Source organism: Hippocampus guttulatus, chromosome 16 (genome assembly GCF_054856545.1).
Source record: "Hippocampus guttulatus isolate MCC_2025c chromosome 16, RoL_Hgut_1.0, whole genome shotgun sequence".
Classification (NCBI taxonomy): Eukaryota; Metazoa; Chordata; class Actinopteri; order Syngnathiformes; family Syngnathidae; genus Hippocampus; species Hippocampus guttulatus.
In genome coordinates, this window is record NC_141276.1 from 950651 (window position 1) to 961956 (window position 11306).

The following is an 11306-nucleotide window of genomic DNA, read 5'->3' on the forward strand; positions in this document are numbered from 1 at the left end:
TCATCATCATAATACATTAAACATCATTCATCACAGACCGTGATTATTGAAGGTATTGCTGCGCGCGGAAGACAAAAGCAATTGTTTCGCTAGTCAAAGAGTTTAGGTGGTAAACGGAAAGGTCACTAATGATTCTGTTCAGACCAGTAGATGTCCATGATTGTGCGCCACTGCTCAAATGGCACGCGACCATATGGGAAATGCATCTTCCCGGTCGAGTTTCTCTTTGGCAGACGCGAACCCTGACCTCGGGCCACCGACAGAGAATAAGGCAAATGTCGCCCACGATGCGGTGACGTGCAAAAGTGACGACAAAGGTATGAAATGGCGCCACTCTGTGGCGAGAGCATTTTTGGTCACCAAGCCTGTTGAGTGGGCCAAAATTGCAGCACATTGCCTCCCTTGTGAGGCAAACTCTGGTCCTGGAGGGCCGCCGTCCTGCAGGTTTTCCTTCTCTCCCCGTTGCAACGCAGCCGATTCAAATGGAAAGGCTTGACATTTGGCTTCTGGAGAGATTACTTCGGGTGTGTTGCAACAGCGATGGAAAACATGCAGGAAGGCGACCCTCCAGGACCGGAGTTTGACACCAATTTGAGGAAAGTCCAAAGGCCCAATAATTAGATGCCCGTGGCGTTTGAGATTAACCTCCCACTCTTAATTTAGGAGCTTCTCAAAACTGTCAACACCTGTTAAACTCATTTCCGCCATCGTGTTTTCGTGTACTCGGGTAGGGTTCAACCATATGGGATGTGGTTGCGAAAGCCAATGATTGACCGGCGCTTTACTTAAAATCCAACAACGCACAAGACACCATATTCCAGCTCAAATCTGTTTATTCAGAATACAGCATCTCTTTGCAACAGCATCACCATTATTATCCCACGCAAACCCCACAACTCGTGCTATATGTTAACCAAAATTAAACCGATTGCTTAGAGAATGCGAACGTTGAGGCCCGTTTTCGAAACTTTAGCTCTTGCCCCCCAGAGTGTGCTTGTCAAACAGGTACTCCGCCAACTTGTTGTTTTGGGCATCCATGCGGCTCAAGTTGGTGATGTAGTCTCCCAACTTCTTGATGGCCTCCACCTGCTCGTTCAGGTAGTGGCTTTCCAAGAAGTCGCACAGCTGTGGATACAAGAAAATAGGAAATGTCTGGAAAACTAGTAGCACGGCAAACCAGTGCACACCAAGTTGCAGGAAAAACGTACATGGGGATCCACATGTTCAGAGGCCAATTTGTGCAGGTCCAGGAGCGCCTGGTTAACATTTTTCTCCAGCTGTAGGGCAGACTGCATCGCCTCGAGTCCACTCCCCCACTCATCACACTCTGGTTTCTGAAGAAAAGCAAAAATGGCAATTCTTGAAAAATCTAATCGTGATTTCAAAGCTTGGCATGAGCGCACAGACCTTGATATCCTGGAGGAAGATGCGTCCACCTCTTTTGTTCTGGAAGGCCAGCAACTTGTCAGCGTGCTCCCTCTCCTCTTCACTGTTCTCCTTGAAGAAATGGGCAAAGCCTGGGAGGGCAACGTCATCTCGGGAGAAGTAAAAGGCCTGGAGATTTAAAACAAAATCAGCCTTTGTCACGCTACAGGAGTCGCGGTTCAAAACAGCCCAATAGTACCCAAGCAGAAAGAGCTCAAGTCCATTCGTCAAGTACCAGAAGTACGATTTTCCTCAATAGTTGGAAGGACTGGGTCGCACGAGTAGGAGGCCCATTTCACTTCTACCGTTTTCCCACAAATGTTGATTAAAAAAAACCGTAAACTTCGCAACTAACTCGTAATGAAGTAGCGGATCAACTGCAATTTTACCGCGATAGTAAAAATGTCGGTGTTCGACGAACGCGAAGAAATGTTAATGACCGTTCGGGTCGGGAGACAAATCCCCCCCGCTAGTGAGTACAAAGACTTACTGGCACACGGAAACCAAGGACATAAAATAAACGCGCAACTTGTTTGGGGGGGCGACACGGCACTCTTGGATAGCTACGAAACAGCAGACCGGAAATGTACTCTTCGGTCACTCAAAGGAGCATTTGTTTGTCAAACTGGTCTGGGTGAAAAACGAGGTGGGGGGAGCCACGTAATCCACTACCGTACTTCTTTTAATGCTAACCAGGGCGAAAATGGTATTCGAAGCCATGTTTTGTACACACTTACCATTGAAGTGTAGTTGTAGGAAGCGAAAAGCTCCATGTTGACCATTCGGTTAATGGCGGCCTCGCATTCGCGGTGGTAGTTCTGACGCACTTGAGACTCCATCTTAGCTGGCGTGTTTTGTCTTTTCTTACAAAAACCAAAAGAAAGTACGAAAATAGAGCTATGCGTGGAGGTAATCTGTTGTCTAAGTGAAAGAGAGTTGATGCCAAGGCAAAAAAAAGGGGCGAAAGAAGTTCCGTTCAAACACTGTTGAAGCAAGAACTTCCAAACGACTCTTCCGCTGTGAGACAATAGGCGAAGCACCTCCTATTTATACTACTTGATGACGTCTGCAGCTCACATCCGCCAATAGCAGCTCTCGGGAGCATGTGACAATTTCCCAGCGAAAAAAAAAATTTAAAGGCGTATCCGTTTTTTTTTTTTTAATGAAACAAAAATTCCGTGCACCTAGAATCTAGGTACTAGATTATGGAAAGGACAGAAGTTCACTTAACATTATTTCTGTAAATTGTATATTTCAACTATGACTGGTGGGTAAAAAAAACGCATCCCAAGATCCGTTACCGAAATGTATATTTTGATGTTTTTTATTCCTAAACTACATTTATTTTGTTGAATCGACGAAATGCCATTGGTGTAAACAATAACATGCTATTAGCGTAAATGAATACATTTCTTGGATTTGAAACTGTTCATGATGATGATATCTGTTGGGTGTACTGTTCTGTATGGTTTAATACAATAACTTTGGCGCTAAATTGGAGTAGAAGTCATATTTCAGTTTTCGTAACATCAAGTCTTTGTTTGAAGCAGTTCCGAATTTCCAGAAATGTAACCACTCACTGGGTGCCTTGTTAAATTATCTGCTTTATAATGTTTTGACATGTCTTTTGCGGAAGCTTCTAGAAACTTCTTCATAGTTGATGGCTTGGTAGGCCTACAACTGCCCTTTCACCAGTCCACAAGTCACACTGCAATTGCATCACTCCTATCGAAAATCATTTTTACCAGATCTGTGTTGATCACGAATCATTGTTGGCTATAATGAAAGTATGAAAATGTGACCTTGCACATTCCAAAGATGCTGCACAATTAAAGTGTCTCACAATTGCTCGTTTGATCAACCATAACTCAAAGAACAAGAATACTCAGACATGAAGCCTTATAATTGCTGAGTCACACTTACTCAGCAAGCTAGTACCCACCACCCCCTCTCTGGTTGCATGCTGACTTTGTGTGTGTGCGCGCGTGCGTGAGGGTTCAACAGTGGTGACTCATTTCTGAAAAGTCTTCGACTCATGAATTTGCTGTGTCATTGTCATGACTCGGCATTCTGAAACAGAAATCGGCCCTTCCTCTTTGGCATCGAGTGGGAGGGGGTCTCGTGAGCACCATGTGTCGCAAATAGGGGAAATGACCTCAACAGTCAATGAGGCTGGCTAAAAAGGAAAAAAACAAGGATTGCACAAACTGTACAGCAACTTGATGGACACTGCACTTTACATTCATTGCAAGTCAGAGAGCAGTGGTCCCAATTGCTCATACAATGTTTTCCCCTGCTGTAATCATAATGTTGAGTTTGACCTCCCCTGACCTGACTCTGCCATCAGTGACATCCTGTTTACACGATTAAACAGACAGTAAAGTCAGGGCTACATTTTTATCAATTCAAAGATTTTGTATGGCAACGTAGTATCTTTTAATGACAAGCTTTTGACACTAGTTAGTTCACTTTCAAATGTTTATTTCATTTTGAACCTGGCTTGTACAGTACAACCTGACCGCCTAAGTGTCATTTGGTCATCTTCATCATCTTAACTCTTCCCGCTGTCTTTTTTATGCCGTAGGGATCCATACGCTCTTCCACTGGACGGCATTTCTCCAAAACTCCTCCAGAACGGAGGGGTGTGTCCAATCTCGGCCGCGACGGTTCCCGTCCTTGTCCGTCTGGCAGAAGAGGCGCAAAGTTTTTAGCGGAGTGGTGCAGGTGTGCTGGAGGTACTGGCAGCCCTGCGGCAAGAGAACACGATGGCGTGAGCCGTCTACCTGCGCATTGCGGACGATGGTTTATTGCCGCACGTAATGTGGAGAGGCCGCTCGTGTTTTCAGGGCCTCGGATCTGTCGGAGTAATGCTCACCTCGCTGGTGCCCCAGTACCAGATGGCCTTGATGACACTGTGATTGGCCAAGGCCTTTGTCAACGGGTCTCTCCTTCCCGTAATGATGTTCACCAAGCCCGCTGGCAGATCTGAAGACAGGAGCATCTGGAGGCAGGGAAAAACGTTACGCGAGAAAAGCAACGTACGCCGGAGCCGATCCCGGCCGTCTCGGGGCGCACCCCGAAAGGGTTGCCGACAAACTCACAGAGCAGCGTGAATTAAAGTGTCGTATTGTTCATTTCTAACAGGGAAGGTCCGCGTACCGAACAGAAGAATCGGTTGTCTCGCTTACCTGAATGATCGCCAATGCCGGCAGCGGATACTCGGGACTGGGTACCATGACGATGGCATTGCCAGAGGCGAGGGCTGCTCCAAGAAGCGTTACGGTGGACAGAAGGAGATGCTCGTCGGGAAGCACCACACCCACCACTCCCAGCGCTTCGGGGATGGACAGACCGGTGCCAGCCTGCGGCACGGGCTGAACGACGGCAACCGCGGCGGATTTTCAAGCCGGTATGCATCGGGAGACTTGAGAAATCCGACACCTCAACCGATCGAAATCAGCACCTTTCTAATATTGCAAAAAGTATGAATTTGTGTAACATTAAAAGCTTCACCAGAGTTCCGCCGTGAACCTTGTCACAGTAGGCGGCCCAATCACTGAGCCTGGCGATACTGAGCTCCACCTCCATGTGGGCCTCTTCCATGCGGAGGCCAGTTTGGGCACAGATTGATGCTGCTAGGTCCTGCCTTTTGCCTTCAAGGCCCCTGGCCAGAGATAGAATGTGCTGGGCGCGCGCAGGTGGACTCTTTTTCATCCAACTGAAGGAGAAAAGTCACAATGGAAAATAGGCAGATCCTCCGGAAAGATCGCAACCGCGGCGCGCTCGACAACAAATGCGTCGCGTCTCCGTTCGTCGGTCGATAGCAAACGGGCAGGACGAGAGGCTCTTCTGCCGGATGCTTGCCGCTGCGTCATGAGATTTGTCTTGCGTAAACGGCACGTCTCGGCTCAATAGATGACGTTAAGCAATGCTTGAGAACAGCGTGTTTGTGATTTCATCGTCAGGCAGCGGATTCCGGTGCTCAGAAGCCATCAATGCAGTTGTTTTGCGTTAGTTCCTCGGAGTCATCATCTCAAGTTAGACATTAACTGGGAATAAACCCAAACAGCCAGAAAAGTTACACAATATGCCGACAATTAGCTTCACCCCCGTGCAGGTTTGCTCTTTGAGCCTTGACAGAAGATCAAATTTGGCAGCACAAATTGGTCATGTTCACCCGTTCACCTTTCCAAATCGAGAACCGGATCATTCATCTCGGCTTTGGCTCGAAAGGGAGAAGGAAAGAAAACTTTTTCGTTGGGACGACAATACACAAAACAAGACAACTCTACTGAACTTTGAATATTTCAGAGAAAGCTCTCAATGGGACTTTAAATACACATATACATTTGGTAAAGTATTTTCTGAGGTGTTTCATGAAGCTGTGCAATCAGTTTCAGATTTAGAAATCAAAGTCCTGAAGAAAAAAAAAAAATCAACTGAACTTCACAAATCAATTCTGTTGAGATTCACCTGGAAGTAATGAACGTGCACTGTGAAAACGTCAACATTATACGGCCTTGAAATAGCCCAACAGGCATCGGCTTGTTTGTTTGAGTCTCTGCTGGTATCTCACCCCGGCTGAACTTTGATAGCGGCCTCCACAGCATTCCGGACATCTTTCTGGCCTCCATCGGGACAGTAGCCCAACGCATCGCCCCCCCCTTGAGGACGCACCACGACACTGGCGCCAGACTCCAATTTACATGCCTTGCCAGCAACCAAGTGCGCATAGGACTTCAGGGTACTGATGAGGGGAAAGAGAGAGAATCAAGTAAATGTGCTCATGTGCAAAATCACGTCACATTACGTGCTAATAAGAACTACATTCAAGCAAACAATTAAAAGAGAGGGGAAACAAAACACACCCGGCAGTCTCATCCGGAATGATAACCGGGGGCGCGTCAGTTCCAAATTTGGCGTAGTCCAGGGCGACGGGGGAAGCACGAGGGAGAACCGAGGACGAGGACGGCCGCAGAAACTGATACAGACCCTGAAAAAGACAACGACGATTGTTTCGGCTCCAAATATAAGACTGGTCCCGCCGATCTATGTGCACCCTCTTTTGTTTGGGTAAAATGTTTACTTTGTGGAGGAGTCAGATTTACACCGTCTTTATGAAAGAAATCCAACAACTTAACGTTGTTGTACAAGTGTCACAAACTAATGAAACGCACCTCCTGCCCTCCATCGGTGCACGTGCCGCTGTCTTTGTGACCAGAAACGGGCAGACACGGATCAGACAGAGGGTGTGAATTCACCCACACTGAGCCCACGGACAGACTGAAGAGAGCCGGAGAGAGAAAAAAAAAAAGACAGAAACATTATACAGTAGCTTTAATGAGATGTAAAATCCATCCCTCCATTTTCTGAGAAAACCCACGCAGGCCCGGGGAGAACATGTAAACGCTACACGGGGAGGCCGGAACTGGAATTAAACCCGCCGGTACCTCTGCACCGTGAGGTCGACGTGCTAACCAACGGTCAAACCGGGCCGCCGCTTCTCTCCACGATATGGCTGCAAAATATCTGTATTTTTTTTTCCATTGTCATTTTTTATTTATTACCGAAGCCGCAAAACACAAAACGCAAAGTGGCCAGGGAGTCCTGGTTACTTTATAATATTGTTCAAATCCACGCGAAGAGAAAGCCATCCTTGGTGGCGGCAAAAAGGGAAAGAAAAAGAAAAAGTGTAGCTGTGTGAATGTGCCTGCCTCTTAGATGTCTCCAGAGCCAGAGTGAGGTCTTCAGTCCAGATACAAGCCGCGTGGCCATGTGGACTGTGATTCCCTGCGGAGAACACAGAGCGTGAGGGTGGCTCCAGCGGAAACGTAGCTCTCATCCTCACGCGTGGTTGAGAAGCATCGTTTACCCAGAGTCACTGCCTCTGTGTTACTTCGGAAGGTCACGAGAGGAAGCAGTGGCCCAGGAGAGGGCATGACCACACACGGCGAGGAGGGGGCGGCTCCACACAGCACCGTCGGAGGATACTGTGTACTCGAGGGGACGGCACAGGACTGCACCAACTGAGGGGGCGAAAAAAGCAAAACAAAACCGAACCGTGACACCTTCATTCGACGAGCCGTACGGTGTACCGATGGCACTTGAGACGCCGCCGGCGCAAGTTCTGGTTGAAAAGTGACTAGGCCTCAGACCGGGGACATCCGATGTGTGAAAGGGGCTGAGCAAACGTGTTAACACCAACCGTGGCCCCCTTGTTTTGAGCGTCCTGCACCGCAGTCTCCACGAGCACCCTGACGCCATCGCCGGGAAGCGACACGCATTTCAAGCCTGCCATGCGCAACCTCAGATGGGCCATCACGCCGTCCAGTATGCTCTCCTGCACGCACAACACCCAGTGCGCCTGCAACAAGGAAGGAACAAGACTGTTAGCGCAAAAAAAAAAAAAGGCATCCAAAACTGACAAACGCAGCGGCCACTTGGCTCACTTCTTTCTTCTTCTCGAAGGCCGTCTCTAACACATCATCTACTGCGCTGTTGATGTCAGCAGACTCAAAAATGATGATAGGACACATAGCGCCAATGTTCGGGGATACAGAGACAGGAACACCCATCCCTGCTGTAGCTTTACACAGCTTCACAGCATCCTAAAAAACAACAACAACAACAAATCACATGGTTCATTGATGTTTCCGCAATGCAGGTGGGATCCCTTCCTTCTATATGCGCACCTGCTTGTTGCCACTGTAGGTGACGGAGGCGATGCTGGAATTCTGGGCCACGTCGGCGGCCAGCGACATGTCACCGCCAGTTAAGACATTGAGGGCTCCAGCAGGCAAGCCGGCGGCCATAAAAAGCTGAGCCAATAAAAGTGCCGGAGGGGCGGTGCTTTGACCGGGGACCACCATGACAGAGTTGCCTAAGGAGGACCCGTATTTACGAGTAACTCAACAACATATTTCAATTGATCGAATATGAAACAAAACTTGGCTTGAATCACGATGAACGCTAGGGAGTGTCATGAAAATGGAGTCCGTTTTTAGGTTCTTTTTTTTTTACCCATGGCCAGTGCTGGTAAGACTTTGAGCATCAGGGAGTGGAAAGTGCAGTCGTCAGAGACGACGACTAAAACCACACCTGTAAAACAGGAAGAAAATCAAACATTTGTGTTTAAAAACCGAGATAACGGTCTGCTATGATAGGGCAAGTGAGCATTTTCCTTCACAATAATATGTTTCGCTAGTCTGAACATGGCATTCCAGTTCATGTTGCGCTTGTGGAATATGAATTAAGCAGTTGCCTCAGAGGTTTAGGTCGCGACCAATCACGGCTCACCTGTTTTCGGGGATTGGTCACGTGACCTTTGCAAACTGAGCCCTGAGGCGCTGTGATGTCATTTTCAGTCGACAGCAAGTGGCAAAATGGCCGCCGCCTTAGATGGATTCAAAACGGGCGGCTTTTGCTGCTTGATTAATCTTGCGCAATGGGTCAGAACAGTTTCCTTAGAATTGCGAGCGAGGCTACTTGGAAACTGGGCGACTGCTTAGCACGTCCACCTCACTGTGCAGAGCCGGTTCCATTCCGGCTCTGGCCTTCCTGTGTGGCGTTTGCATGTTCTTCCCGTGCCTGCGCGGCTTTTTTCCGGTTTCCTCCCGCATTCCCAAAACACGCGTAGGATGAATATTCTTAAAAACAGGACCCCTGCTTCGATGTGGAACAATCAGACCCAAGGGGAGTTGACAAGAAACCTCTCCAGACTGCGACACGCGTCGACGGAAAGCGCCGGCTCACGTACCCAGTGGCGTCCAGTCGGCGACAAGAGCGTCTCTGAGCTGAGCCGATCCGCTGTAGTACTGCAACAACCGGACAAGGCTGGAGGAGGAGCAGGAGGCTCCGCACAGGTCGCACAGCTCGGCAACACTCTGGCCATGCTGGCCGAGAGCGCTCGCCAACCTGAGGACAGGTGACACGCACCCAATGACGCATTGGACTGCTCAGGTCGACAAGCACGCATAAACATTTGAAGAAGCTTTTTTTGCGCTGAAACACCGTTCCTTCACCCTGTTTAGGGTCCTCTGTGTATTTCAGAGTACCTGAGCAACACCTTGGACCTCTGGTAGCAGGACAAGCCACCCCAGGCCTCAAAGCCCTTGACAGCAGATGATGCACATTGCGAAATATCGGCCTGCAAGGCACACGCCGTGCTGCACACGAGAGCACCTAACACAAGAGAACCAGTTTTGTTGCATCGTCAGCTTCTTCTTCACACACAAAGGCATATTTGTCTGCCACATTGCTAGAACAGCAACCTGCATTAATTTTGCAACACTGTCAACTCAAAGCTTTCACAAGTGTAAAGTTAGGGGGATTGTCAACCTTTGCGAGGCCTTGGAATCACTCTGTGGCTATAAAGCTCAACATCACGCGCCAGCAAAAGCCCGAGCTGCCGTGAACTGCGTGCGGTTGTAGGCTCCAAACCGGAACTCACCTTTTGAGTCCACCACGGAGCGAGTCTGCCTGTCGAGCGGACGAACAAATTTTCCGGCAATAAACAGACCCAAAGAGCAGGAATGACTATCTAGCCATGCCTGTGGAAGCAGAGGTAAAGCGCACAGTGAGTGGATATGAAAATTGAGTTGGGTAAACTGTTTGGGAGCCCGAAGGCAGCATGGAAGATAAGACCAACTTTGCTTTCCCTCACAAAAAATACTTTGCGCCCCCTCGAAATCTTTGCATGTCAAGGTTTTGACGAGAGGGTGCAAAGGGTGTCCAAACTGGGGCCCAGGGGGCATTTGCCGTCCACCATCCACTTTTCAGATGCGCAATTGATTTCAGAGTGTTTAATAAATTCATCTCAAAGAACATCCTTCCACTCTTCTCTAATCCGCCCTCAAATGAACACCCCAGCCTGTTGTATCTGGTGGAGGAAGACAGGAAATGCAGATTCAGGACAAAGTACAAAACCAAAGACTCGATTTTAGTATTTACGTTGACGTTTCAGTGTAGTTCGACAAAGTCAGCATCCCGTGACAGTTCATTACAAGGTTATTTGCACAGTTCCAGTCAGTCACGTGGTTGCCTTGTGAGTTAACGGTGAACGAAGTTCACGTGGGTCCAAGAGTCTACCAGTGGCTTGCAAAACAGTCAAAGTTAATAGAAGACACATGAAACATGCATCTATGGCTTGAATTTAAGAACAGCGGCAAAATGCCAAACTCCCGCTTTCGGTTTCTTTTCACTGATAATAATAATTTTACCCGTGCAGTGGCGGTGCTGGAGGTTGCGGCAGGTCCGTACTCCATACTCTGAAAAATGTCGTGCACAGTCTTTGTGGTGGTGCCGGCCATAATAGTCGCTGCTTAATGGTGTAGAAAATATCCACAATGCCCGTTAAATCGCTTCTGGGTGGCTTTAAAGAGACAAATCTTTGCTTGAAAGCACCAACGCTGCCTCAAGTAGGGCTCGAAAGGAGGCCAATCGTCATAGCAAAAGTACGACTTTGCAAAACCGCCGACTTACAACTTGATGCGAGAAGAGTCGCTCCCGATTACTTCCGGCTTCGACCACAATTTTTGTACAGTATATTTGCTGTATAAATTCCTTAATTTGAGAGGTTTAGGTGTGTCATTTGCTTTCAGTTCCTCAAAAATATTTAAAAACTCGTGTATTATTGTACAGCTAACAGCAGTTTGATTATTATTAAACGAACGCAACTGCTTAACAAATTGGAGCAGACAAGGCTGGCCGCAACCATCAAGTCATACAACTGAGACAGATAAAGACATTAAAATACAGTTGTGCGCGGAGTTGAACTCTACGTGAATGCAATGAAATATGATTTTCCAGACCCAATGGACGATTAAAAGCCCCATGTTATGGTTTCGAGACGGAAAGATTTTGTCAACGTACCGCGCGTGCGC

General features: G+C 48.0%; 2 protein-coding genes across 2 annotated transcripts; both read right to left on the reverse strand.

The window, feature by feature from the left end:
• Positions 1 to 815: 815 nt before the first annotated feature.
• On the reverse strand, positions 816 to 2457 carry LOC147192294 (ferritin, middle subunit). The gene is made up of 4 exons (XM_086132714.1): positions 2163 to 2457; positions 1408 to 1554; positions 1209 to 1334; positions 816 to 1125 (listed from the first exon to the last, which is right to left on the reverse strand). Exons 1-4 carry the CDS (start codon positions 2262 to 2264, stop codon positions 970 to 972), a joined length of 531 nt encoding a protein of 176 aa, XP_085988840.1. The 5' UTR covers positions 2265 to 2457; the 3' UTR covers positions 816 to 969.
• A 1432-nt stretch (positions 2458 to 3889) lies between these two features.
• Positions 3890 to 10942, reverse strand: aldh16a1 (aldehyde dehydrogenase 16 family, member A1). The gene is made up of 17 exons (XM_086132685.1): positions 10644 to 10942; positions 9875 to 9974; positions 9480 to 9606; positions 9182 to 9339; positions 8446 to 8523; positions 8118 to 8305; positions 7875 to 8033; positions 7631 to 7789; positions 7298 to 7451; positions 7140 to 7215; positions 6603 to 6708; positions 6294 to 6418; positions 6002 to 6172; positions 4939 to 5143; positions 4614 to 4799; positions 4301 to 4426; positions 3890 to 4172 (listed from the first exon to the last, which is right to left on the reverse strand). Exons 1-17 carry the CDS (start codon positions 10731 to 10733, stop codon positions 3999 to 4001), a joined length of 2382 nt encoding a protein of 793 aa, XP_085988811.1. The 5' UTR covers positions 10734 to 10942; the 3' UTR covers positions 3890 to 3998.
• Positions 10943 to 11306: the final 364 nt, after the last annotated feature.

Excerpts from the sequence above, each read along its gene's own strand:
- LOC147192294 (XM_086132714.1), bottom strand. The coding sequence starts at position 2,264 with ATGGAGTCTCAAGTGCGTCAGAACTACCACCGCGAATGCGAGGCCGCC. Across the intron at positions 1,555-2,162 it reads CCTACAACTACACTTCAATG|GCCTTTTACTTCTCCCGAGA; the intron begins GTAAGTGTGTAC and ends TTAAATCTCCAG. Across the intron at positions 1,335-1,407 it reads TCTTCCTCCAGGATATCAAG|AAACCAGAGTGTGATGAGTG; the intron begins GTCTGTGCGCTC and ends GCTTTTCTTCAG.
- aldh16a1 (XM_086132685.1), bottom strand. The coding sequence starts at position 10,733 with ATGGCCGGCACCACCACAAAGACTGTGCACGACATTTTTCAGAGTATG. Across the intron at positions 7,790-7,874 it reads CCTTCGAGAAGAAGAAAGAA|GCGCACTGGGTGTTGTGCGT; the intron begins GTGAGCCAAGTG and ends TCCTTGTTGCAG. Across the intron at positions 7,216-7,297 it reads CACAGAGGCAGTGACTCTGG|GGAATCACAGTCCACATGGC; the intron begins GTAAACGATGCT and ends TGTTCTCCGCAG.